General features: G+C 43.0%; 1 protein-coding gene across 5 annotated transcripts; it reads right to left on the bottom strand.

The window, feature by feature from the left end:
- NUDT5 (nudix hydrolase 5) lies at positions 1-24,269 on the bottom strand. 5 transcript variants are annotated; one of them, XM_089906498.1, is made up of 11 exons: positions 24,104-24,269; positions 15,928-16,072; positions 13,593-13,673; positions 11,340-11,407; positions 7,574-7,623; positions 6,196-6,303; positions 5,142-5,231; positions 4,681-4,776; positions 3,980-4,081; positions 2,330-2,522; positions 123-237 (listed from the first exon to the last, which is right to left on the bottom strand). In XM_089906498.1, the coding sequence occupies exons 2-10, from the start codon at positions 15,991-15,993 to the stop codon at positions 2,350-2,352; spliced, it is 834 nt and encodes a 277-aa protein (XP_089762624.1). In that variant the 5' UTR covers positions 15,994-16,072; positions 24,104-24,269; the 3' UTR covers positions 123-237; positions 2,330-2,349. The 5 variants fall into 5 exon arrangements, with proteins under 5 accessions (XP_022436023.2, XP_089762624.1, XP_089762625.1 ...); XM_089906499.1 differs by having other exon boundaries at positions 24,108-24,269; XM_022580315.3 differs by lacking the exons at positions 5,142-5,231; positions 24,104-24,269 and having other exon boundaries at positions 1-237; positions 2,330-2,383; positions 2,514-2,522; positions 15,928-24,034.
- Between the last annotated feature and the right edge of the window lie 71 nt (positions 24,270-24,340).

The raw sequence follows: 24,340 nt of genomic DNA, 5'->3' as shown, positions 1-24,340 counted from the left end.
TGCATTCTGTGCTTTTATTTTATGAAAAAACGAATTTCAAATCTCCATTGAAACTAAGCTGAATACAAAGTCTTAATGAAGGAGGCCTGTGTCCTGGTTACAGAAACAAGGCGACTGTCCTTTGGCCTTAAAACTTCAGGAAGGGCTCTTCAAGCGGCTTTGTGTTTGCATGTTTCAGCGCCAGAGCGTAGGAATAGACTCTGGCGTCCACTGTCAGATGTTCATCAGCTACCAGATCTAGAGGAGGTGAAGAATACAAGTCAGATAATGAAGTTGATAACGGATAATACCCCTTATCAGCCAATCAGTGTTTACTCAGTGGCTACCATGTGCCAGTTCCTGTGCTAGATGCTGGTGGTATAGTGATGAACAAGACGTTTCCTGCCTTCAAGGATCTTACTCTAGCAGAAGAATAAAGGATGTAAAAGCAGGACTACGTTTCCAGCATGAGATAAGAACAAGAAAAAGTTAAAGACAGAAGAGCACATATACCAGGTGATGATTCTGTGTTTTAAACAGCAAAGCTTTAAGTTTATAGATCCAACTGTTACTTCATAGATCGCTCACTACAGGACTTTGTTGCGCTGAACTACACAGTGATGATGATTCATCCATCCTCTCCACTGTCAGGGACCCACACGTTCCATGTGCAAGTTAAGCTGTGTGCTCGGATGGACTGGATGAGGTCTCTGAATCTGACCACAAGGGCCTTTCATGAGAACTTCTGTTTTACTCAGGTGGAGGCCCCCAGGTTTCCAATCTGCCCCTTGTTTCCCAGCCACTTGTTTAGGAACAAGCTCAGAGTCGGTTTGACCCTCAAAGACAGGGTTCTGTCCTGCTCATCTGTGCCAGCAGGTGTTGGGCGAGTGCTAAAAGCTATTCTTCGTAGCAAACTGAACTCCACGTGCCTTCCTACTCCTCAAATAGTACGTGTGGAATAAATAATTTGATTACTATACTGTGATGCTAGTAAAGCCAGGAACACTGTTTCTTTGCCCCTCCCTCTTCCTATATATATAGATCCTTCTACCTCCCTATTTCCCCCCCTCTTTTAAGGCTGGAAGGGAAGTAACTGGAAAGGAGAAGGAAGGAATTTTTTTTAAAAGGACATTTTTCTAATACAAAAAATAAAAACAATAGCACATAACCTTCAAGCATTTGTGTGTCACCATTATCCCATTTAATTTTACTCCTGCCTCCTCAGAGGTAGGGGCTATCCTACTGTTCCCGTTTAATGAGAAGAGCTAGGAGCCTGTTCTGAGCTGTAACTAACACACGGTTGACTGAGCCTCAATCCAGCCAGGCCTGTTGGCCTCAGAGTTGTGCTGTGACGGGTGGCCATGGCTCTCCCCGAGTAAACACCTCAAATCACTGCATCTCCTCACGACGAGCACTTCTAACTCTGACCCTGGGATCCTAAGGTGGTTTCTACCTTAGGTCTGGTCTATAAAAAGGTAACGTAGGGATGGAGGCTGTCTGGGAACCTGAAATCCCAGCAGTTTTTGAAAGATCCCCTTGACTTTTCAAACACAGGCGTCAGAAATAAAACTGTATGCCACTGGTACTCACGGGAGGAAGGAAGAGACTGCTCCCAAAGCTTCAGGTCAAACAATGCTTCAAGTTAATTTTTGAAATAAAAACTTAATAGTATTCAAATTAGGAGATCACCCACTTCTTTGTCATGAGTGACTGGAGACGAACCCAGCTGGCAGAGGAGCCCCCGAAGGCCCTGCCACGTCTTTTGCAGTATCTCCTTGTGTAGGGTTACTGGAGGACATCGGTCCATGGAACCTTACTAGTTTTTACAAAGTCCTATGAGACGGGCTGACCGGGAACCACATGTAGCTACATGACAAGTAGTTTACAAGGGGCATGCTGCTAGTTAGTTCATTATATCAGCTTATCACACTGCGTATATATTAGATGCCTAAATATTTGTTAAAATCTTTAACTTAGACCCCACACAAAGAACCGTCCAACATACTGGCATATTTGAGGATCGGTTAAGAGATTATTTACTATACCTTTGCATGGCAGGGGTTAAAGACTGAAGGTATAGAATAGTTTTGGCTAATCAGCAGGCCTCTATCTTGACTGTTCTGTAGAATTAAAAAAGCCCCTAATGAAAGCTTTCACTTGACATGGAATGTTTTGCTCTTATTTTCAAACTCTGTGCCACCTGGAAAGGAAACTTATTATGTAGGTCAACTGCAGTCTTATAACAGTTTCTAGGTATTTGAGTTTAATGAGGAAGAAATAGAATTATATTTAGTACCCCGTTGGTGGGGATGGGGAAAACAGAGAAAGTGGGGTAATCAAGAATGCTTACCATCAATTCTCTTCAGCAGGTCATTCTTTGGTAAGGAAATCACTTCCACAAATTCTAAACAAACAAAGTGCAAGTGAAAATAAAGCCGGACACCAGGCGAGCCCAACTGAGCAACTCACAATGCCATGGCCGCTCCCGCTGCACCACACGGCACTCAAGGCCAGCCCCCGAGCGGGACACGTACCTCCATCTCCTGAAAACAAACAGAAGGGGGACATCTCAGCAAGGCCCGGAATGGTCAAACGCTGCAAGGCTTTTGTGCAAGACGTTATCAAAAAGGCTATAAGAGTTTAACAGAAACCTGGGTCTCTACTAATTTCATTTATACACGTGGTAAAACAATTCCAACAGTACAAAGTTACTGTTCTCCAAATCAAATGTTTTAATGGCCAAGTTTAAAGCATATTCTGTGATATGCATATATGTATTTTTAAACTTTGTTAAAATATACATAACATAAAATTTACCAATTCAACCATTTTTGAAGGTACAAACTCAGTGGCATTAAATACAGTCACACTGTTGTGCAGTCATCAGCACTACGCGTCTCCAGAACGTCTTCATCATCCAAAACAGAAAGGTGGTACCCGCTGGACAAGAATTCCCTATCCTCGGTGACCTCTATTCTACCTTCTGTCTCTATGAATGCAGCGATTTTAGGTGTCTCACGTTTGTGGAATCACACAATATCTGCCCTCCTGCGTCTGGCTTAATTTCACTGAGCAAGATGTTTTCAAGCTTCATGTATCAGCATGCCTCGTTGCTTTATGGCTGAATAATATTCCGTTGTAAGAATAGGCCACATTTTGTTTATCCATCTGTTAATGGACACTTGGGTTGTTGCACCTTTTGGGTATTGTGAATGATGCTGAATGAACATTGGCGTCCAAGTATCTGTTTGAGGCCCTGCTTTCAATTCTTCTGGGTATTTACCTAGGAGTGGAATTGCTGGGTCACCTGCTAATTCCATGTTTAACTCTCTGAGGAACTGCCAAACTCTTCCTCAGCATGTTATATTCGCTAGCTTGAAAACTGGGCATTTAAAATTAGCTGCAGTGGGAAACTGGAACACTCAGGAACAACTAAAAGGGACAGGAAATGGAAGACCTCCACTCTAACACATGATTTACGGTGGTGTCTGTGTCACCACCACCTTTTAGTGGGGCTGCGAGAGCACATGGAACCGACAGAGGCATTAAAGCCTCTGAATCCAAACTTGCTAAGAAATGTGGAGCAAAGAATTTCCCCAAAGCTTCACTAAATATGGAACTCAACAAAAACAGTTAATATGGTGCTGTGCTGTAGCACTTCTGCCATTCTTACAATATTGATGGAGAAAGAAATCAGAGTGATTTTGAAGATTTTCACTGTTTATGATTTAAGGCCTGTAGTCCTTATTACTAAGCGGGAATAAACTCCATATAGAAGGTATGGAAATTTGTAATTGCACATTTTATATAAAGAAAGCATAAAAATCAATGAAGTGCTAAGAGAAAAATGCTGAAATACATAAGATTAGGAAAATAGCCAAGAGTACCAGTGAAGCATCTCTGAAAGACCATTATTCTATTAACAAAAATCAAACTAGTAGCAAGTTAAAAGAAATTTAATACAACGCAACCACTGTAAACGTAGCCAACACATGCTTACCTGGCTTTGGCTTAGGCCTTACGTTTTCAGCATCGTCTCCATTGATAGTTACGGTTACGATATGTGTGGTACAGTTTGACAAACCTGGATCCATACAGACAGCTGGGGAGAGAAGCAGCAGATCACCTTTCCAGACACTAGTCAGGTGTCATTCGTTTCATCACTTAAATGTCTTTGGAGGAAGAGTGGGCTTGTAACTCATAGTTTATGTAGAAGTTATGCAGGGGAACTGGTTTCTCCTATTCCCTTAGTATATATGCTGTAGGTCTGCAGAACACATGTGTAGTTAGTACTCATATTTTCCCCAGAGTTCCTGAGGAAATTTTGGTAAATCTGAGGGGTTACATGCGGTAATATCCTTTCACCACATCAAGAAAGTCTTCTAGTGAGGAGCGCGGCATATGGACGAGATGAGTACGTAATAAAGTTTAGAATGTGGGAACCCCGAAAGGCACCCTAATCTCATAATTCTTCTCCAACTTCAGCCCTTTTTGCTCAGCCGTGCTCTCATGGGGCAGGGAGGTTCACTCTCAGGTGACCAACCCTCATCAAGGATTTCTCTAAAGTGAATTAGCTAATAAATAAATCCCTGACCATAAAGAACACCCAAAGAATCAGCCCTTTCACATCCAGAACAATCAACTGCTTGGCTAATTTTCAAGAGTTTGTCCCCAAGCACACATGTGGGAAGCAGCACGAACCTGGGGAACATTCAGCAACGTCGCCCTTGTAGCCAGTTTCTTCCTCGAGCTCCCGAAGAGCAGCTGCTTCTGGGCTTTCGTTGTCATCGATGAGACCTGCAAGTCCCAGTCATGTGAGAGGTGGGACAGGGAGCCCCCTTCTTCTAACACACAAGCTGCCGAGCTACGTGTGAATAATCAAGCAAGAGGTTTGGGAAAAGTGGGCGTGCAGATAAAACTGATTCAGGTTTTGATCTTTTATAGAAAAATTAAAGACAAAAGAACACCCCTGGGCAGATTTAGTAGGTTCTGTTCCTCGTGTTTAGACCTAGATGTTTTTGTGAGCATCTCAGCATCAAGCTTGTTGTACAGCATGGATCTCCTGGGCGGGTAAGTGGCTTGGTGGTGGCCAACTGGCCCCGGTTTTAGACTAGTCATGTGACTACAGCACAGGAAGCCTGTGCTTTTTTTTGTTTCCTCACATGCGAGTTGGGGACAGTGTTTCCCATCTTGCCTTCCTCCCTCAGGGCCACATGGAGGGCTCTGGAATGCAATGCTAGGATAAACGTCACCTGGGAGGGAGAAGATCGGAAAGGAGGTTAGCAGGGGGGAGGGGACTGTGGGTAACACTAGTTCACTGTGAGGAGGGAGTAAACGGGCCGAGTGGGAGGAGGCCAGCAGCATCGCAGATCCTTTCTCCTGAAAGGAATTTACAGGATGCAAAGAAAAAGTGAAACATGGGCTATTCAATTACTTTTTGTTTTTTTGGGCCACACCAAGCGGCATGTGGGATCTTAGTTTCCCGACCAGGGATTGAACCTGTGCCCCCTGCAGTGGAAGCTCAGAGTCTTAACCACTGGACCACCAGGGAAGCCCTCAATTACTTTTAAAGTTATTAATTTCTTCAGTGAAATGGTAAGGAAGTGAGAAAGAAAATAAAGCTGTTACTTATGTGTTACTATGGGATGGACTTCGAAAATACAGAACTTAAACCACTAATGATAACTGAGATCTAACTTCTTCAGATGGGAACAAGCCAATTAAGTGCTATAAGGATGCACTGCATTCTAGATACTTCCTGTACAACTGAAAAAATATTCTAGTTGAAATTAAGATGATTTCCTTGGCCTGTATACATACAGGAGGATCATGGTTCTTTCCCATTCACAGTTTCTGGAGTTAAGAGCCGGGCCTAGTTATTACTGTAAATTTGCCAGAGGCAGATCATTAGTGATAGAAAACGAAATACCTTGACAAATTAGGAAAAGCCAATGACTCAAAAGAGGCTAGAAAGAACGCCGCAAAGAGGAGGGCAGGTGGCCTGGAAAGGTGAGCTGTGATACCGCTACGGATTAGAGGATCACTGGAGTGTGGCCTGGAGGTGCCTCACTGCAGAAGTGGTTTTGTTTTACTTAAAACCGCATGGACAGATGAAAAGGTGTTCAACGTCTAAGCTCTGTCGTTCTCAGGCTCTGCCCTGGCCCAGTCCAACAGTCCCTGAGGGGCCATTCTACTCCCCAGTGTTCAGTTACTCACCAGCAGGGAATTCTAGGCAGTAGCCCCCCATCGGGGGTCGGAACTGCTTCACCAGAATGATGCACTCATAGTGAAGGGTTCTTTGCAGCACGGGGATGACCGCCACACCTGCCAGCAGGAAATAAAACCAGGAAACCCCAATGAAAGGTCAGGAACGCCAGGAATTTGTTTACAGCAATCTGACTATTGATAAAAGCCCACATTTTAAGAAATGCTGCAGCTGAAATCTGTCTTGTATCTGCCATTAGCAATAGGAAGTTAATTTAAGCTACAATACTGGCAGTTAACTTTGGAAGTTATTCTCATTAAAAAAAAGCAAGGAAAAAATAATCACACTTCCATATTATTTAATTTTTCTTTTTATAAAAAGCTTGTTTTTATTGCCACAATTTCTTTAAAATAAAATTGAAACTAGAAGTAAACATTTAGCCCAGGGTCCAGGACAAATTTTGGTCTACACGAACCGCTACAGACATCATTTCTCGCCCTGCTGCAGCCAGGCCGCTGCTGAAGTTACATTGATCTCTGTGCTCTTCGATTTCCTTTAAGCAATAAATCAAATAAGTTCCAATGTTTGTCGTATATGCTAACTAGACTGAACTTCATTGTTTTAGGATAAAAGACCCTTTCTCCCAAGTTTACTTGGGCTTCAAACCAAACCAAAACCAAAAACCACTGGATTCTGGAAAATACAACTGCCCAGGGGGACCATCGGCTCCTCTCGCTTTCCCAGTAGGAAAACACAGCAGCTGTGGCAGCTGCTCCACTTCCAGGAAAAACAGAACACAGAACAAAATGGAAAAATAAAAGGGAAAAACAGGGAAGACTTATTGCCCAGCTTCCCCTAGACCAGAGGTGGTTTTCAGGACTTTTTCTGGGATCTTTGCAGGCAAAGCATCCAGGCTGGCAGGGAAAGTGAACTGAATGAACAGTCTTTTCCTAAGTCGTTTCCTCATCAACTTATAAAAGCAAGCAGTCAGAAAGCGCCAAGTCATGCCAAATAAGTTTTCCAAACGAAAGGCTCTCACCCAGATCCTCTGACCAGAACGCAAAAGATTTCTAGAAGTCATAACACATCTAGATACAGTATGTGGCTTCAAATTACACTGACTTAAGTTTGGCCTTAAGTATGATGACATCTTCCCCTCAAAAACACTGTTCTGAGCTTAGGTAACAGGAACCGGAAGTTATTGGTAAAGAAAGCTTGATTTAGTTACAGTGTTGCAAAACAGAACACCAGAGTTAAAGATAAAAGATCATACTTGAAGATAACCCTGCTCTGAGGTCTTGGTTACAGTAAAAAACCCTCCTACCCCCAGTCTCCTAGTCCTGTGTGGGACTTCCTTTCAGGAGAGTTCTAACAGGTTTGCACTCATACCATCAGCCGACTGGCCTTTCCTCGTTGTCCGTTTCACAGTTTCCCAAGTTCTGTTCAGGCAGACAAGAAAAAACAAAAGCATTAGTGCTGAAGAGACTTCTTAGGTTTTGGGTGTATAACCAGCACCTTACAGATGCAAAGCATGCAAATGTGCTAAAGATAGCGGCCAGGAACACCATGCAATAAAGATCTGTATCAAAAAAAGAGCCAACTGTGCTTTCTCACAGCCTCTAAAAATTATCAGAGAAAACCACTGCCTCCCACATCTAACTCTCTACATCTAAACAGAGGGCCTGCTCATCACTTGAGCTGCCTTTCAAATCAGCTTTCAAATCATTTACTCAAAACACTTCTGTTTGGATCATAAATTTGCGTGAGCAGCACAGCGGGCGATCACAGCTTTAAAGGCGATTAAGCAGTGCAAATCCAGCCCCTGTGCAAATTCCAAAGGATATCCTGCATAATGTAAACCATTGAGACGTTTATTTATAGTTTAGATTTTAAAAGCTGTCACCTCAGCTACACAATGTAGAGCAAGTAGTACCTTCCTGTTTATTAATTGAGGAATTAATAAATTTAGGTAAGTACTCTGCATGCGTGAGATCCTGTCTAAAGGGAAAATGGTCCCTAAAAGAACAAGTGGGGTGAGCGGCTCCTGGTCCCCCCTCACAGCTTTATTCCTGACTAGCTATTTGTTTCAGGGAACCCGGTACTGACAATCCAGTTACTGGAACAACCATGTTGTTTAAAGGGGGAAGGGTGTATGAGGGAATTTCCTCCTCACTCTTAGCCCTTCCATAGAAAAAAGCAGCGGTTAGAGATGGGAGTAAAGAAGCAAACAATTTTGATTTAAAAGAAGGAAGACAGGGCTTCCCTGGTGGCGCAGTGGTTGAGAGTCCGCCTGCCGATGCAGGGGACACGGGTTCGTGCCCCGGTCCGGGAGGATCCCACATGCCGCGGAGCGGCTGCGCCCGTGAGCCATGGCTGCTGAGCCTGTGCTTCGCAACGGGAGAGGCCACAACAGTGAGAGGCCCACGTACCGCAAAAAAAAAAAAAAAAAAAAAAAAGGAAGACATCTGGATGGCTCCGGAGAAAGAAAGCAAAGCATCCATATCTGACATCTGTCTCCCTACAGTAAGACTGAGGGTAAGAGGTGCTCCTTGGAGGAAACCTCGTACTTTTTATCTGGTTGTCCTTGAGGCTTGAACCTTGCCACATTTCTATTAAAATGTGTCCGAATTTAATCTGGTTTAAAAAAAAAAAAACAAAAAACTTTCGGTAAACTGTAGATCTTTTAGTATTGCACCCAAATTCTAAAGTGCAAATATGTCAAAAATGAACCTATGAAAATCAACCAGACTACCAGGACGACTCACAGCTGCCCACATTCCTGTTAGTAGCAAGAAGCCAACCAACAAGCCATTCTGATCAGTCAATAACTCGCAAGTGACATAACACCTTCTGGCCCAGTTCTCTCTGCTGCCTCCTAGGGTTAGAGTCCTAAAGACTGAAGAAGACAGTGCTGGGAAAAGCACTGAAGGTCCCATCCCCAACACACTAGGAATAAAGGAAGCAAAAAGAGGAGCATCATTATAATGGTTACGGTGAATTAAATAAGCAGTATGGAGCCATAAAATAGGTACGTATTTATAAGAAACAGTAGAACAAGAGCGCCCCCCGAGAGCTCCAGTCATCTCAGAGGGACTCAGAGAGGAGAGACGTCCATCTGATTGTTGTCTTAAAAGCCTCTTATAGCTTTAGAATTCTGATTCTGGTTGAGTTACTCCGTTTTTAGTCTTTGTTATAAGGAAAGCCTGTTTTACTTTCTTCCCTCTAGTCAACCAACTCCAAGAGGTAGGCAGGGTGACAGAGGGGGAGCTCAGCTCTCTCCTGAATGTCGATACAGGGGCACATAGCCGGCACATCTCTACTCTCCCCAAATCAATTCCATACCCTCTTCCATGAATGAGACAATGGAACAAAGGATTTTCTAGCTGCAATTTAACTGTTCTGTACATGCAATAGTACTGTAAAGTACTGAGATTCATTCTTCAAAGCTTGACATTCGGGTATGCAATGTTAATGTTTCACACAGGTGCTCTCTGGAGGCTGTAGGGCAGCCCTACGTATGGACGGATGCGGAAGACCGTGCTGTAAACAGGCCACACGGTGTGGAGTCTGGGAGACCTGAGGCCACTCCGACTACTGAAGCAGACTCTCTGGAGGTGAGACCGAATCCTGAGTATTTGGAAACAAATCCCCAAGTGATTCCGAGGCACATCCCTGATGAAGAAGTGCTGGAAGGAAGAGAGGACAGGGGCTGGTGCACAGCCACATGGGCGCCAACCAACACGTACTCTTCACACTAACTAGTGTTAAGGGCTCTATTTTGTGTTGTAAACTTAACTCTACAGGAAGGAGAACCAGGCTGTGTCATGGTAGGTTAGGCTCTAAGCTCTGGCTACGTGTTCACAAGTGTAAGTATGTGTGCACCTGTCGTGTTCCCCAAGTCTCGGGCCTCACCACACCCAGCTCACTGCACGGAACAGGTACCCCCTCCCACTCTGTGGATGGGGTGTAGTGTGCTTAGCTTTCTTACTTTGGGTTTACCAGTGCTATGAATATCTTAATGTTCCCCATGGCTCTCCAACATTGAACCTTATTACTGTTTTTTGCTACTTTAGTTAGATATAGTCAAAAGTTGTTTAAATCACTGGCAAGTCCATGTACTTTCACACTGACGATAGATGTATTTATTTCCTTACAAAGAAACTTTATTCTCATTTGATCACTTAGCAAATAGAGTTTTTATGTTAATGAATTTATATCATATAACCTGGATACTAAATTTAGTTACATTTTCCTATCTTCTCATTCTGTTTTACTCCTTTTTTGTATTTCATAAGTAAACGTTTAGCACATTTTTTCCTGTTATTTATAATATACAGAATTACTAAACAGAAAAGTTGGAAAATAGAAGAAAAAGGCTAGTCACATAGCTGCCATTAATATTTTGCTACAGTTTTCCTTCTAGCCTTTTCTTACACATTATTTGGCAGGGTTTAAAAACCATGTATCCAATATCCTATTTTGTTATCAGCTTATTAACTTTTCTGATACTGCTGGGTTGTCTTCATGATCTGCTGTGGAGACGGCTGCTTAGATTTTGCCAAATGAATACACTGTAACAATTATTTCTCTATTTTTAAGATGTTGAGGTTAATTTCAATTTATTTGTCTTTTAAATTTATGATGAACATTTTTCATGCATAAATCTGATCCCAAATAGTTTTCTTAGCATAGTCTCAGACACCGCAGGCGCCAGGCCCCAGGAACTCCCTCCTGGCCCTCACCCACATATGTCTTTATGGCGACTGGTACACAGTGTGAAATGCTTTACAAAACTTTCCCCCCCCCCCAATTTTCATTTCCATGAGCAAGGTGTAAGCCTGTAAGTTTTACCTCAAACCCAGTAGCAATTTCTCTTAAATTCTAATTCAGAGATTAAAAACTGGTTTAATAGAAGGAAGTCACCTGTACTGTTAATTATTCTGCTGCTTTATTAGCCTAAATTAGGCTTGGCCCAAAAGTTTTAGGTTCACCCTAATCTACTTGGGAGAATGGTGTTAAAACAGCTTAACTAGATTCTTTACTTAAGACAGAGTTTACAGTGAGGAAAATATCAAAGTTTATGCCAAACACTAAATAGAGACCCTGAGAACCCAAATCCTCAGCATTTTACAAAAAGAAGAAAAAAATACTTTACCTTGTTTTACCAGTAGGATCTCTGTAAGTTGTTCTTTCAAGCTTGACCCATTTTCCTTCTGAAATTAACTAAAAGATCAGATAGTAAGTTGGGAAACTTTCAAGCTGAGCTGTTTTTTATTTAGTTACTTTTCCTTTCAAACTTTTGTGGCTCTCAATGATCACGCTTCCCTCCCCAAAATTTGTGTCCAAGTTTTCTTTGTGTCTAAAGAATTGAAAGTTGTTTTCCTGATGGTGGGCCTGCTGCTCTGTGGAGTTTTGGAGGTAGGACTGAAGAGGTGAAAAGAAATGAGAGTTGACAAATTCTTGGGAGAGGGGAGGACGGGGGTACCTAGAAGGGAGCATGAGGGAGGGAGGGAGGGGTTTCTTGGGATGCTCCTAACCGTCTCTCCTCTGATCTGGGTGCCAGTCACGTGTGTGTGTTTAGGATGTGAAAACTCAGTGGCATCTGACTGTCAATGACTACACAGCAAAGCTGAATACAGGGATACCACGGCCAATGACTACATTTCCCATAATGACACATGGGTTTACCACCCAGTCTGAGGGGCACCCAGCATCGTTTTGCCTGGATGCCAAGGTTAGGTTACCAGGACTAACTTACCTACAGACTATACTGACTGAGCGCAAAGGTGCACTGTGTACATAAAGCAGTAAGTAGCCTTTTTCTTACTATTTTGTCTGTCACTTGTCGCCAGCAGCAACCTAATAATTATCAGATCTGTTCACAGATAACACAGAAAGATTTTTAAATCAAAAAGAATTCCAGGGCTTCCCTGGTGGCGCAGTGGTTGAGAATCTGCCTGACAATGCAGGGGACACGGGTTCGAGCCCTGGTCTGGGAAGATCCCACATGCCGCGGAGCAACTAGGCCGTGAGCCACAATTACTGAGCCTGCGCGTCTGGAGCCTGTGCTCCGCAACAAGAGAGGCCGCGATAGTGAGAGGCCCGCGCACCGCGATGAAGAGTGGCCCCCGCTTGCCGCAACTAGAGAAAGCCCTCACACAGAAACGAAGACCCAACACAGCCATAAATAGACAAATAAAATTAAAAAAAAAAAAAAAAAAAAGAATTCCAGAAAGGTGTCAAGCTCAGAGTTCCAAAGATGAAGGATTTAAAGTTTATCCACTACAATGGTTCCTGTAGGAAGAGACTTTTTAAAAGGTAAACTGGATAACACACAAGACATACATTAGTTCTGGAATTTAGACCACAACTAACAACTTAGGTTTTTATTCTTCTTAAACACACATATTGAGACCACAAATATCTAACCAAGATGTGATACCTAGGGATGAAATGTCTAAGCCCTAAAACTCACATGATTTATTCTTCTACCCAGAGAAACTTTTTTTTTTCTTTTTCTTTTTTTTTTTTTTTTGCGGTACGCGGGCCTCTCACTGCTGTGGTCTCTCCCGTTGTGGAGCGCAGGCTGCGGACACGCAGGCTCAGCAGCCATGGCCCACGGGCCCAGCCGCTCCATGGCATGTGGGATCCTCCCAGACTGGGGCACGAACCCATGTCCCCTGCATTGGCAGGCGGACTCTCAACCACGGCGCCACCAGGGAAGCCCGAAACTTTTAATAAAAATTGAAACAATAAGGTCCTACTGTATAGCACAGGTAACTATATTCAATGTTCTGGGATAAACCATACTAGAAGAGAACATAAAAGAGAATGTATATTACTGAGTCACTTTGCTGTAAGCAGAAATTAACACAACACTGTAAATCAACTCTACTTCAATAAAAAATAAATGAAAAAAATAAAAATTGAGAATTTTAAAAATCAACAGTCAAAACTCACTTTAAAAACCGCCTCAATTTCGCTAATACATATAATTAAGAATGATACACCACTGCTCCCACACAAGAGCAAAATTCCCAAGTCCTAAAAAGGGAGCGGGAACAGTGTTTAAAACCTGTCTTAAAGAACGAAAAACAGGGGCTTCCCTGGTGGCGCAGTGGTTGAGAGTCCGCCTGCCGATGCAGGGGACACGGGTCCGTGCCCCGGTCTGGGAGGATCCCACATGCCGTGGAACGGCTGGGCCCGTGAGCCATGGCCGCTGAGCCCGCGCGTCTGGAGCCTGTGCTCCGCAACGGGAGAGGCCACAACAGTGAGAGGCCCGCGTACCGCAAAAAAAAAAAAAAAAAAGAATGGAAAACAATCATTTGAAACAGCAAATAGTCTATACATTTCTTTTAAACTTAGCTTAATATGGCGAAGGAGAAGGGAAGTAAAAATCAATGTGTACCTCCTCTGAAATAATAGACTGCTTGGTATTTTGAGAATCTGCTGGTTCTTGTTGCTCCATTTTCACTTTATAGTCCCCAGGCTGTAAGAGAATGAGATGTGTTTAGGCTACATTAATTTTTCTGAATTACACATTTGTCCATAGGTCACTGGTCAAAGTACTTAAATAGCGGAAAAACTTGTGTCATCAAAGCTTGAGTTTCTCACGTGAAGACTGGGGAGAGCTGCCCCAGGTGGAACAGGAAACGCAAGGCCTTGGGAACAGCCAGGAAAGAACGGAAAGCGTCCCGGTGAGACCGACCCACATCCTGCTGTGCACAGACCTGGCCCTTAGACACAGCCTGAGATCTCCTGACTCCACGTTTAAAACGCTTTCCACGGGGAAACAGTACAAAGATTGTACACCATTCCCAACGCCCGCCCCTCAACGGCTGTCCCTTATCAATCCTTTTCAGCGAAACTTTGAGTTGTTGGCTGGCTGCTTCTCCCTCCCCTTTATCTGTGTGTGTGTGTGTGTGTGTGTGTGTTAAATGGATATACTATTCTAATAATTTAAAACTGAACAGTTCAGTGGCCCATTCAAAGTTTTAACGTGTCAACGTAACAACTGCATATAATGAGTTAACTAGAAGCAAGATCTGTTAGGAAAGGGCAGGCCCCATCCAGGGTGCCATGGGCTGCTACTTTCTCCTGGCATATTCCCTCAATTCTGTACCCTGAATGTCTGAACATCTTTTTTCTACCCTCAAAGTTGATTGATAATCTGGCTGCATATACAATTATGAGCTGAAAATCATTTTCTGTCAGCAGTTTGGAGACACTGTTCCATGTCTTGCTTCTAAGAATCAAACTGGGGCTTCCCTGGTGGTGCTGCAGTGGTTAAGAATCCGCCTGCCAGTGCATGGGACACGGGTTCGAGCCCTGGTCCAGGAGGATCCCACATGCCGTGGAGCAACTAAGCCCATGTGCCACAACTACTGAGCCTGCGCTCTAGAGCCCATGAGCCACAACTGCTGAAGCCCGCGTGCCTGGAGCCCGTGCTCCGCAACAAGAGAAGCCACCGCAATGAGAGGCCTGCGCACGACAGCGAAGAGTAGCCCCTGCTCACTGCAACTAGAGAAAGCCCACGCGCAGCAAGTAAGACCCAATGCAGCCAAAAATAAATAAATAAATTTATATACATATATACAAAAAAAAGCAAACTGGCTGCTGCTAAGAAATTTGGAGTCACTCTGATTCTAGATCCTTTCCAAGTGACCGGTGTTCTTTCTCTGGAAACCTGCAGTTACTTACATCTTCACGGTGATGTTGGTGTTATTTTAGGGGATTCAAGTGGGTCCTTTCAATCTGGAAACTTCATTCTGTGCTTCCTCAACTATTTCACTGATAATTTCCTCCCCTCTGTTTTCTCTCTTCTCTCTTTCAGGAAATAATACTTAGCTGTTGGACTTCCTGAATTGATCCTCTGTCTTGCCTTTTTTATTCCTATTTTCTGTTTCCTTGTTATTTTATCTACATTTCTCAGTGGCTATTCCAACCCTTCACTACCCTGAAGTTCCATAGTTCCTAACCTACCCCACCTCCAAACTTTAGCTCCAGGGAAAATAGAAACCATCAAACAACAACTCTCTTACCAACCATCTTAGAAGGAAAAGTGTCTGCTCTGTTTCTTCTGGGACCTAAAGTGATAATTAAACAGCAAGTTTCCCTAAAACACAACCAACAAAACAAAACTTAAATAAACCTTCTCATAATCCTGTTCTCTGCTCCAACCTTGCAGGACTTCTTGAAAGACCAGATGACACTACTGTGTATCTTTACTCAGGCCATCACTATCTAGTCCCACACGTCATCCGCAAGCTGGAAATACAAGTACCTCCGATCCCTAAACTCCTTTACCAACCATAACTCATCCATCGCAAGTCCTCGAAATTCTACCTCTAACACTTCCTGAAAGTGTCCTACCCCTGCTATCCCTGCTCTGGTTAAAAACCTTAATGTCTCCCACTTGGGATGAAATGATTTCCAAAACTATCTCCCAGACACTAGATTTTTGTTTACATTATCCAACTTTCAACATTGCTCACAGTTATGTTACTATAAAAACTCCCTAAAATCACTGACGAATAAATGAATGAAGGAAAAGAGTGCAACTGGCTGGCTAAGTCTAGAGAGCCAACCTGTTTCTAAGAATCAGGTTGGTGTGGGGCCTGCTTAGGCTTGTTCTGAAGAAGAGTTCCTCATCTACTGGTCTTTATCTAATTAAGTTAAACTCAATTTCAAAATTACCTTGGCACAAAGTTAAAAGATTCACACTTTCTGATTTCAAAACTTACTGTAGGGCTTCCCTGGTGGCGCAGTGGTTGAGAATCTGCCTGCCGATGCAGGGGACGCGGGTTCATGCCCTGGTCCGGGAAGATCACACAGCCGCAGAGTGGCTGGGCCCGTGAGCCGTGGCTGCTGGGCCTGCGCGTCCGGAGCCTGTGCTCCGCAACGGGAGAGGCCACAACAGTGAGAGGCCCGCGTACCGCAAAAAAAAAAAAGCCACAGTAATCAAGATGGTGTGGGTACTGGCACAAGCTTAGGCTATATATAGATGGATAGAATTGAGAGCCCAGAATTAAACCCATAGATGTACAGTGAATTGATTTTCAACAAGAGGGCCAAGAGAATTTTGGAGGAAAAGATCAGTCTTTTTAACAAATTGTTCTGGGACTATATATACACATAGATTAAGAATAAAAATGAACCTCTACCTAATACCATCTATAAAAATTAACTCAAAATGGATCAAAGCCCTAATTGTAAGAGCGAAAATTATAAAACTCTGAGAAGAAAACATAACTTTAAGTCTTCATGATCTTGGGTTAGTCAATTGTCTCTTAGATACGACACCTAAAGCTCAAGTAACCAAAGATAAAACAGATAAACTGCATTTCATCAAAGTGTAAAACTTTTGTGCTTCAAAGGATACCATCAAGATAGTAGAAAGATAACCCACAGAATGGGAAAAAAGTTTGCAAATCTGATAGAAGACTTGTATGTGAAATATGTAAAAAACTCTTACAACACAATAATTAAAAAACAAATAGCCTAATTTAAAATCAGCAAAGGATCTGAACAGACATTTCTCCAAAGTGTATACAAATGGCCAATAAGCACATGAAAATATGCTCAACGTCATTAGCCATCAGGGAAATGTAAATCAGCACCACAATGAGATGCCACTTCACTCCCGCTATGATGATTATAATAAAAGAGATAATAACAAGTGTTGGTGAGGATGTGAAGAAACTAGGACCCTAATATATTGCTGGTAGGAATGTAAAACAGTGTAGCTGCTCTGGAAAACAGTTCCTTAGAAGGTTAACCACAGAGTTCCCATATGACCCAATAATTTCACTCATAGGTATATAACCAAGAGAAATGACACATAGGCTCACACAAAAACTTGTACACAAATGTTCACAGCAGTATTATTCATAATAGCTCCAGAGTGGAAACAACCTAAATATCTATCAATTGATGAATAAATAAAATGTAGTGATTCCATACAACAGACAATTATTCAGCCATAAAAAGGAATGAAGTACTGATACATGCTACAACATGGATGAACCTTGGAAACACGCTAAATGAAAGAAGCCAGCCACAAAAGGCCAAATATTGTATGATTCCATTTATATGAAATACCCAGAAGAGACACATCCATAACACAGCAAGCAGATTTGTGGTTACCAGGTGACTGGGGGAAGAAGGGACTAGGGTATGGCATTCCTTTGGATGAAAATGTTCTGGAACTAAATAGTGATGACGGTGGCACATCTTGTGAATACACAAAACCTTCTGAATTTTATAATCATGAAGGTGGATTTTATGGTCTGTGAATTACATCTCAATTAACAACCACCACCTTTGCCCTCTTAAAATTCCCAACAGGTAAGTGTGTAGGATAGTTGGGTTATTGACTGTCACCCTGGGTCCAAAGGCTGACAAAGCCCGGAAGACCGGTTTGCAGAGCTCTGCTCTGGACTCAACAACACTGCATTGCTAAACCACGCAACCATTTTACTGTCCGTTTTGTCTGATGCTCAGTACGTATTTATGCTATATTATTAAAACATTATGAACACTGTTGCTTGCACATTATTTTGTGGGCCAACTTCGGAATTACTCTGGCAAAGAAGCGAAATTTGAGGCCTGAGGTGAGGAAAGATGACTATATGCTAAAGAAATAAAAATACCCACTTAATGAGGATGAGAGAAAGAAACGCCTATACATCTTCACACTCACTGAAGCAGAGTGAAGGGGGGAGAAGGGTGCTAATCTATACAGAGTGATCAGGAAAGGTCTCTTTAATTCGGTGACAGTTGAACAGAGGCATGAAAGTAATAAAGTAGTTAAGCTACATGTACGTTTACATGTTTAGAGACAGCATATGAATTATACGCATACAGCATAAGAAAACAGGCAGCTATTCCTTTGAAAGTACCCCAGACGGTAATTTATTAGGTAGACTTTTAACTGGCATTGGTTTACATCAGACAAACAGTTTACATCATTACAGGCAATCACAGTAGAGTGCTGCCCCAGATGAAAACGAACCATAGGTTAGTTACATCAACGGCTGGCTACGCGTCTCCACCTGAGTGTTCTACATCCAGAGAAAAGAACTTTATCCACCTAGATTTTTATCTTCTAGATTTCCATTCCCTTCTATTAACAACATATACATCAGAGAAGGAAAGTTTCCTCCACTTCTAGTTCTGACATTTAAGAGAAAGTAACTCTCAGGCAACCAAGCAACCCCATTTAGTGCACGATATAGAATCTGTCTAGAACGGTACAAAACACTCGGATTAAGTCAAAATTTCTACCTCCTTTAAAATGACGTTCCGACTCAAACTTTTTTTTTTTAAAACATCTTTATTGGAGTATAATCGCTCTACAATGGTGTGTTAGCCTCTGCTCTACAACGAAGTGAATCAGCCATACACATACATATATCCCCATATCTCCTCCCTCTTGCGTCTCCCTCCCATTCTCCCTATCCCACCCCTCTAGGTAGACACAAAGCACCGAGTTCATCTCCCTGTATGACACAAACTTCTTAAAAAAAAGCAGAGAACTGCAGTCCTTAAAGGTACACGTGCCACCAGAAGAGCAGATAGGCGAAGCAAGATAACCTCTACTTTCCTCTATGAAAAGATTCATAATCTGGATTCCCAGGAGACAAAATGTCAGTAACACCTAATTTAGAACAAGAGGTCCTCCTACGACCCCCATGTGAGTATCTTTAGGGGCAAAGGGGCATCTAGTTCCTTCAGATTTACACAACACTTTAAGGCATTTATGTTATCTGCTGGGTCCCCTAATGTTTCTCTTTACAGCTGCCCTCAGATTTTCAAAGGGATTGTTGGTGGGCTAAAAAGGTGAAAAAGCCCTATTCTGAAGGATGGTTCCTCATCCACCCCTCTTCATCTAAATCAGCTAAACTCAAGTACAAAACAGTCCCAGTAATCAAAAATCGACCCTCAAGTTGGCAAATGCTAAACTATTTATAAGCAGTTGTTTCAAACAGACTGTATTTTAAAATGTTTAAGCTAAAATGTTAGAGGTCTAGAAAAACAAAAAACAAGCTCCAGACATAAATTACAAAAAAAGAAAGAAAAAAGTGGCTAACAGGGCTGGGCCTCTCGAGGGTAATTACTTGGAATGCAATCAGCCCCAAGGGGGAACAGCATTCTCTGGCAATCTATGAACTGTGTTAAAAACAAAAATGGGATTAAAGAGTGATTTCAGAAGTCTATTCTTTACCACGCGATTCCCAAAATGTTCAGGATTGTGCAAGCACGTCAAAAATATTACTGAAACAGAAGAAGAACATTATTCTTAGCACCATTTCAGAAACAGAAGCTAAATAGTGCGGTGTGGCGCTGGTCACCAGCACAGCTCTTCAGAGACCAGACAGCTCTCCACGCCCAGCTGCATGCTTGTCTCCAACACCACTGTGACAGAGCTTTCCTAAGCCAACCCCATGCTATTTCGAGATTTAAAAGTAAAATTTAATTTGGGCTTCCCTGGTGGCGCAGTGGTTGAGAGTCCGCCTGCCAATAAAGGGGACACGGGTTCGTGCCCCGGTCTGGGAAGATCCCACATGCCGCGGAGCGGCTGGGCTCATGAGCCATGGCCGCTGAGCCTGCGCGTCCTGAGCCTGTGCTCTGCAACGGGAGAGGCCACAACAGTGAGAGGCCCGCGTACCGCAAAAGAAAAAAAAAATGTTATCCACTTCATTAACTAGAACTTAAGGTCATCTACATTTTGCTGCTAATAGGTGTATGTTATACGTAAAAAACCCCACAAAAACCCCCATGTACATAACGCTGAGTGTTCTAATTCACATAATCTGCTTTAACCTACTTTGGTTTGAGCAGAGAAGGTCTATGATGCGTCAGATGTGTGAGTTTTCCAGGGCACAAAAAACTCCAGTGAAGGAAAATGTCACAGGATTCTTTGAATTCCTGTACAGTGTCGGGCAGCAGCGTCTAACTAGCTTTGTGAGCGTGGGCAGTTCAAAAGTTCAAGTATACAGCAAGTGCAAAGTGACCACTATTCCTGCCCTGGGGACCTTATATGCAAATAACCAGAAGGGCAAATGCCTGCTAGAAAGATAATGCAATACCAGGGTGTTTTAAATGAGGCACAAATCATATCCACTTGGGAGGCAGGGAAAATAGAAAAGACTTTTAAAAAGCTACTATTAAAAGGTAGTTTGATACTAAGATATGATTTAGAGACCAAGAAGGCAGGGCAAGCATTCTGAGTAGAAGGAACCACATGAACAAAAGCAGAGATACTAACTGGGGGAAGGGTTGAGAAATCACAAGAGAGTTTGGCAAGCCCTGGGGCTCTCAACTTTTCCCTCCCTACGCCCTCCAAAACAAACAAACAAACAAAAAAAACCAAACAAACCCCACATACAATGGATGATATTAACAAACACATTTCCAAAGGCTTACACAGATTCGACTTGATGCCAGGCCCTTTCCCCCAAATTTGCTGGCAAACAAATTGCTCAACAACCCTAACCGGCAGGCCACAAACTCCTGCTGCTTGGCACGTTCCTCTTGGGTTTAGCACTTACAATTCTCCACTGAAGGGAGAAAGATAAAAGATCACATTTTCACAAACTTGTGTATTTGAGTATTAGGAACAACAGCTGGATTAAAGTTAAGTGGGAGTAAGATTCAAGAAGTTAAACTGAGAATCGGAAAAGTCAGGCTGTAGGGTTTGCGCCCAGGCTCTCATCATTCACGTATTACGATACCTGAGTCCCTGCAGCTTGCTGAGCTTGCAAAGTGAAGCAAAAATCAGAGCGAGAAATCACACATTGGTTAATCTCTCCCAGCTAATAGCTGAGTATTGTAAACACCATCTATACTCAACCAAAGATGTAGGAGCTCAAATCGTAAGCAAAAACTTCTGATTGACAAATGAAGGTCAGGCAGTTGGAACCGTTTAATAATTGAATAGAGAAATCAACAAGGCAACTTGAAAGAAATTAAGTGGGAGATCAATTTTTGCAAAAAATAACGATTGTGTTGTTAATAGGCATGTCTAAAATGCTATTCTACATTCTTCCAGAAAAATTACACAGAAAAGCCACTTGATTTATAATGAACGAAGTACCATTAGTTTTGTTATATTTCATAATCTTGATTAAAATCATAAAGCTTCAAAAATTTTAGTTTTTTTAAAGATAATATTTTGATCAGTCTTCTTTTGTACCATCTATGGTAAAATTTTGGTAACCACATCAAATGGATTAACTTTAAGTGAGCTTTTCTTTGCTGACAATTAACCTCACATAACTTCCTGCAGTTACTTTGTTAATAATGCAAAGCCACTGAAAGCTTTCTTTTTTCTTTTCTTTTCTTGTAGGTGTAGGGGTTGGATGGGCAGGGAGGGGCTGACATTTTACTGAAATTATACTTGGTGATTTATGATCATTAACCAAGTGATTTACAATCATTACCTTTAGTTCTGGTTGAGCAAGAGTGAACTGATTGTAATTACCCCTTGGAAAAGTTAACTGGTTACAGCCACAGAGTAACAAGACTAGTAAAGAACCTCTTCGTAATTGCCCAGGAAAGAGATAACAAAGGTTTGGACGAGGGTGGACCAGGAGCAAGCAGATTTAATTCCTTGCAGATGAGACTTTTTTACTTTTCCTAAAAGTTTCTGGGGAGGGGGTTTCCAAAGCTAATTCCAAGAAGGAGATGATCTTAAAGAAAACTGGGAGAAAAGGGTGGTGCAGTGTTCAAACTTGGAAACACTGAGTTTGAGATGTCGGTAAGATATCCCAAGTGGAGAAAACCAACAGGCAGTTGGAAACACTAATCTACAATATTAATTATATTATGGATTCAGAGAAGGAAATGTTTTTTCATTATTTAATTTGGAATTGCTCAATTACCCCCCTATCACTTTAGTTACAGATATTTTTCGGCCCTCACGAGAAAAAGCAACTATTTCCACTGTTGTAAAGGTTTCATTGAAGAAACTTGATTAATATAAACAGTTGATGGCTAAATGAAGAAAAGGTAAACATGGTGGCTAATAAATAATGAAAGCGGGGCTTCCATGGTGGCGCAGTGGTTGAGAGTCCGCCTGCCGATGCAGGGGACACGGGTTCATACCCCGGTCTGGGAAGATCCCGCATGCCGCGGAGCGGCTGGGCCCGTGAGCCACGGCCGCTGAGCCTGTGTGTCCGGAGCCTGTGCTCCGCAGCGGGAGAGGCCACAACAGTGAGAGGCCCGCGTACCGCAAAAAAAAAAAAAGAAATTGAATTTAGCTGTACCCATTCAAAATACTGGAGTGTCTGTTTGTAATATCAATTTATTCGATGCTGGTTAAATGTGTAACAAGTTACTTAAAATCAGCTGTGAGTAATACTAAAATGTCAGCACTTCTAAAGTATATAGCCTGAATAAAAGACATCTGCATCAAATCCCTTCCCTGTAGTGTCTATATTTAAGTTTACAGACTTAGCTGCTGCTTTACAAATAACTGCAATTCTTACCTCAACCTCTACACGCAAGTTTCCTGGGCTTCCTCCCAGACTGACTACGTTCCCAGTTTCTACTTTCTCCTATACATCTATTAATTCCTATCTTCAACAGAAAATACCTTACCCAAATTAACCCCATCAGTGCTAACATTGCCTTCAGCTGCAACTTGTCTATTTCTAGGTCACATCAAAAACAAATATTTGAGTGACCACTCCATCCGGTATCAAGTCTCTCTTAGATCTGGCAGCCTGGCACCATTCTCCCAGCATCTATGGAATATTGCTTCTTTCCCCCATCAGAACAGAAAGGATTGCGTAATCGTGGATCTCAGAAGTGCTACCGACCCACTACCGCCGCCCCTGCCCCAACATACTCTGCAACGGCAAACTCCATTTACCTCCGCTTTGAAAATGTATGTTTAAAAGCTCTGCTCCCAATTAAACCACTTAGGAACACTCTTTGAGCAAAACAAAACAGGAAACAACGCATATTCCCGGTGTGTGTGGAGGCGGGGTTCTAACGCCTAATGGGCAAAGAATCCTGTAATTATACGAATGAATACCTTTCTAAAGAGGCTTGTAATCGGTGGGGTTCTCACCTCTTTCTAATTTAAAACGACTTAAGATGAGCCAGTAAGAATGTGCAATTTTAAGGAGCTATCCGAAATGTGCGCCCTTACGCAAAGGTGCCTGGGACAAGCCCAAGACACGTAACTGTACGAAGCAAGACTAGGTTTAAAAGGCGTTTCTCAGCACCTAATCATTTCTCTTTTCATTCATTTAAAGAAATGAATAAAAGCGAACTTTTTCGTTACTCTACTTTCTGACCGCCATTGATACGCCCTTACGAAAGGAGTAGGGAAAACAGACGATAGGGTGATAGGGGACGGACGAAGAAGAGGGAAAAAGAATGGTATAACAAATTCGACTAGCATTCCTTACAGTCTTGTGAATCCAGCATGGCATGGGTACGGACACGATCTGGCTGTGCTTTTGCAAGCTGCTACTTTTTAGAGGCTAGAATAAATGAACTTGACGCTCAAAGGCGACACCTCTCCTTTCCTCTGTTCTCCCAAATCTACCTCCTCTACCACCTCCAAAGTCCAACTCCCCAGGACCGTAGAGACGGGCTCGTTCCCTCTCTCTCACAACCCTCCCCCACCAGAGAAGCGGGGCCATGCCTCCCTTTGCAGATGCCTCCACCACTGCACTCACGCTAACATTTCACTCTGATGTTTCCTACTTTCTGTACCCCGAGTAGCCCAGCTCTTCCACCCCAGTTCCTGGTTTGCCTCTGAACCTGCCCTCCTTTCCGCGCCTCGCGGGACGCGAGCTGGGTTCGCAGCCGGGGAGACGCGCTCCGCTGCCGGCATGCTCCAGGTGTGCTCCCTCCCTCCCCCGCCAAAGAGACCCTGCACTTGATTGGCCCGCGTCGAGTTACCTACTCCCAGGCGTGGGGCGAAGGGATGGGTACTCCTTTAGGAAGGGGGAGGAAAGGAGAAAGCACGGGTCCAAGGCAGCAGTCTCAGGAGATGCTGGGCTACTGCGGGAGCCGCAGGCGCGCCTCGCGGTGATGAGAGAGGGTGCGCGCTCGCCCCCTCGCGGCACCCGTAGCACCCCCGCTGGTGACCTAGCCGCAGAGGATTACCTTCCGGGGCAGTGCGCGGCTAGACGAGAA

The sequence above is a fragment of the Delphinapterus leucas genome, chromosome 2 (assembly GCF_059928025.1).
Source record: "Delphinapterus leucas isolate spDelLeu-1000000601 "Yukka" chromosome 2, BTC_Dleu_Yukka2, whole genome shotgun sequence".
Classification (NCBI taxonomy): domain Eukaryota; kingdom Metazoa; phylum Chordata; class Mammalia; order Artiodactyla; family Monodontidae; genus Delphinapterus; species Delphinapterus leucas.
The sequence above is the reverse complement of the archived record's forward strand: the minus strand, read 5'-3'. Positions and strand labels throughout refer to the sequence as shown.

Coding starts and splice junctions, on each gene's coding strand:
- NUDT5 (XM_089906497.1), bottom strand. CDS start 16,221: ATGGGTTTAATTCTGGGCTCTCAATTCTATCCATCTATATATAGCCTA. Junction 11,408..13,592: donor AGTCTATTATTTCAGAGGAG/GTACACATTGAT, acceptor CTGATCTTTTAG/TTAATTTCAGAAGGAAAATG. Junction 4,082..4,680: donor CGTTGCTGAATGTTCCCCAG/GTTCGTGCTGCT, acceptor TTCTCTCCCCAG/CTGTCTGTATGGATCCAGGT.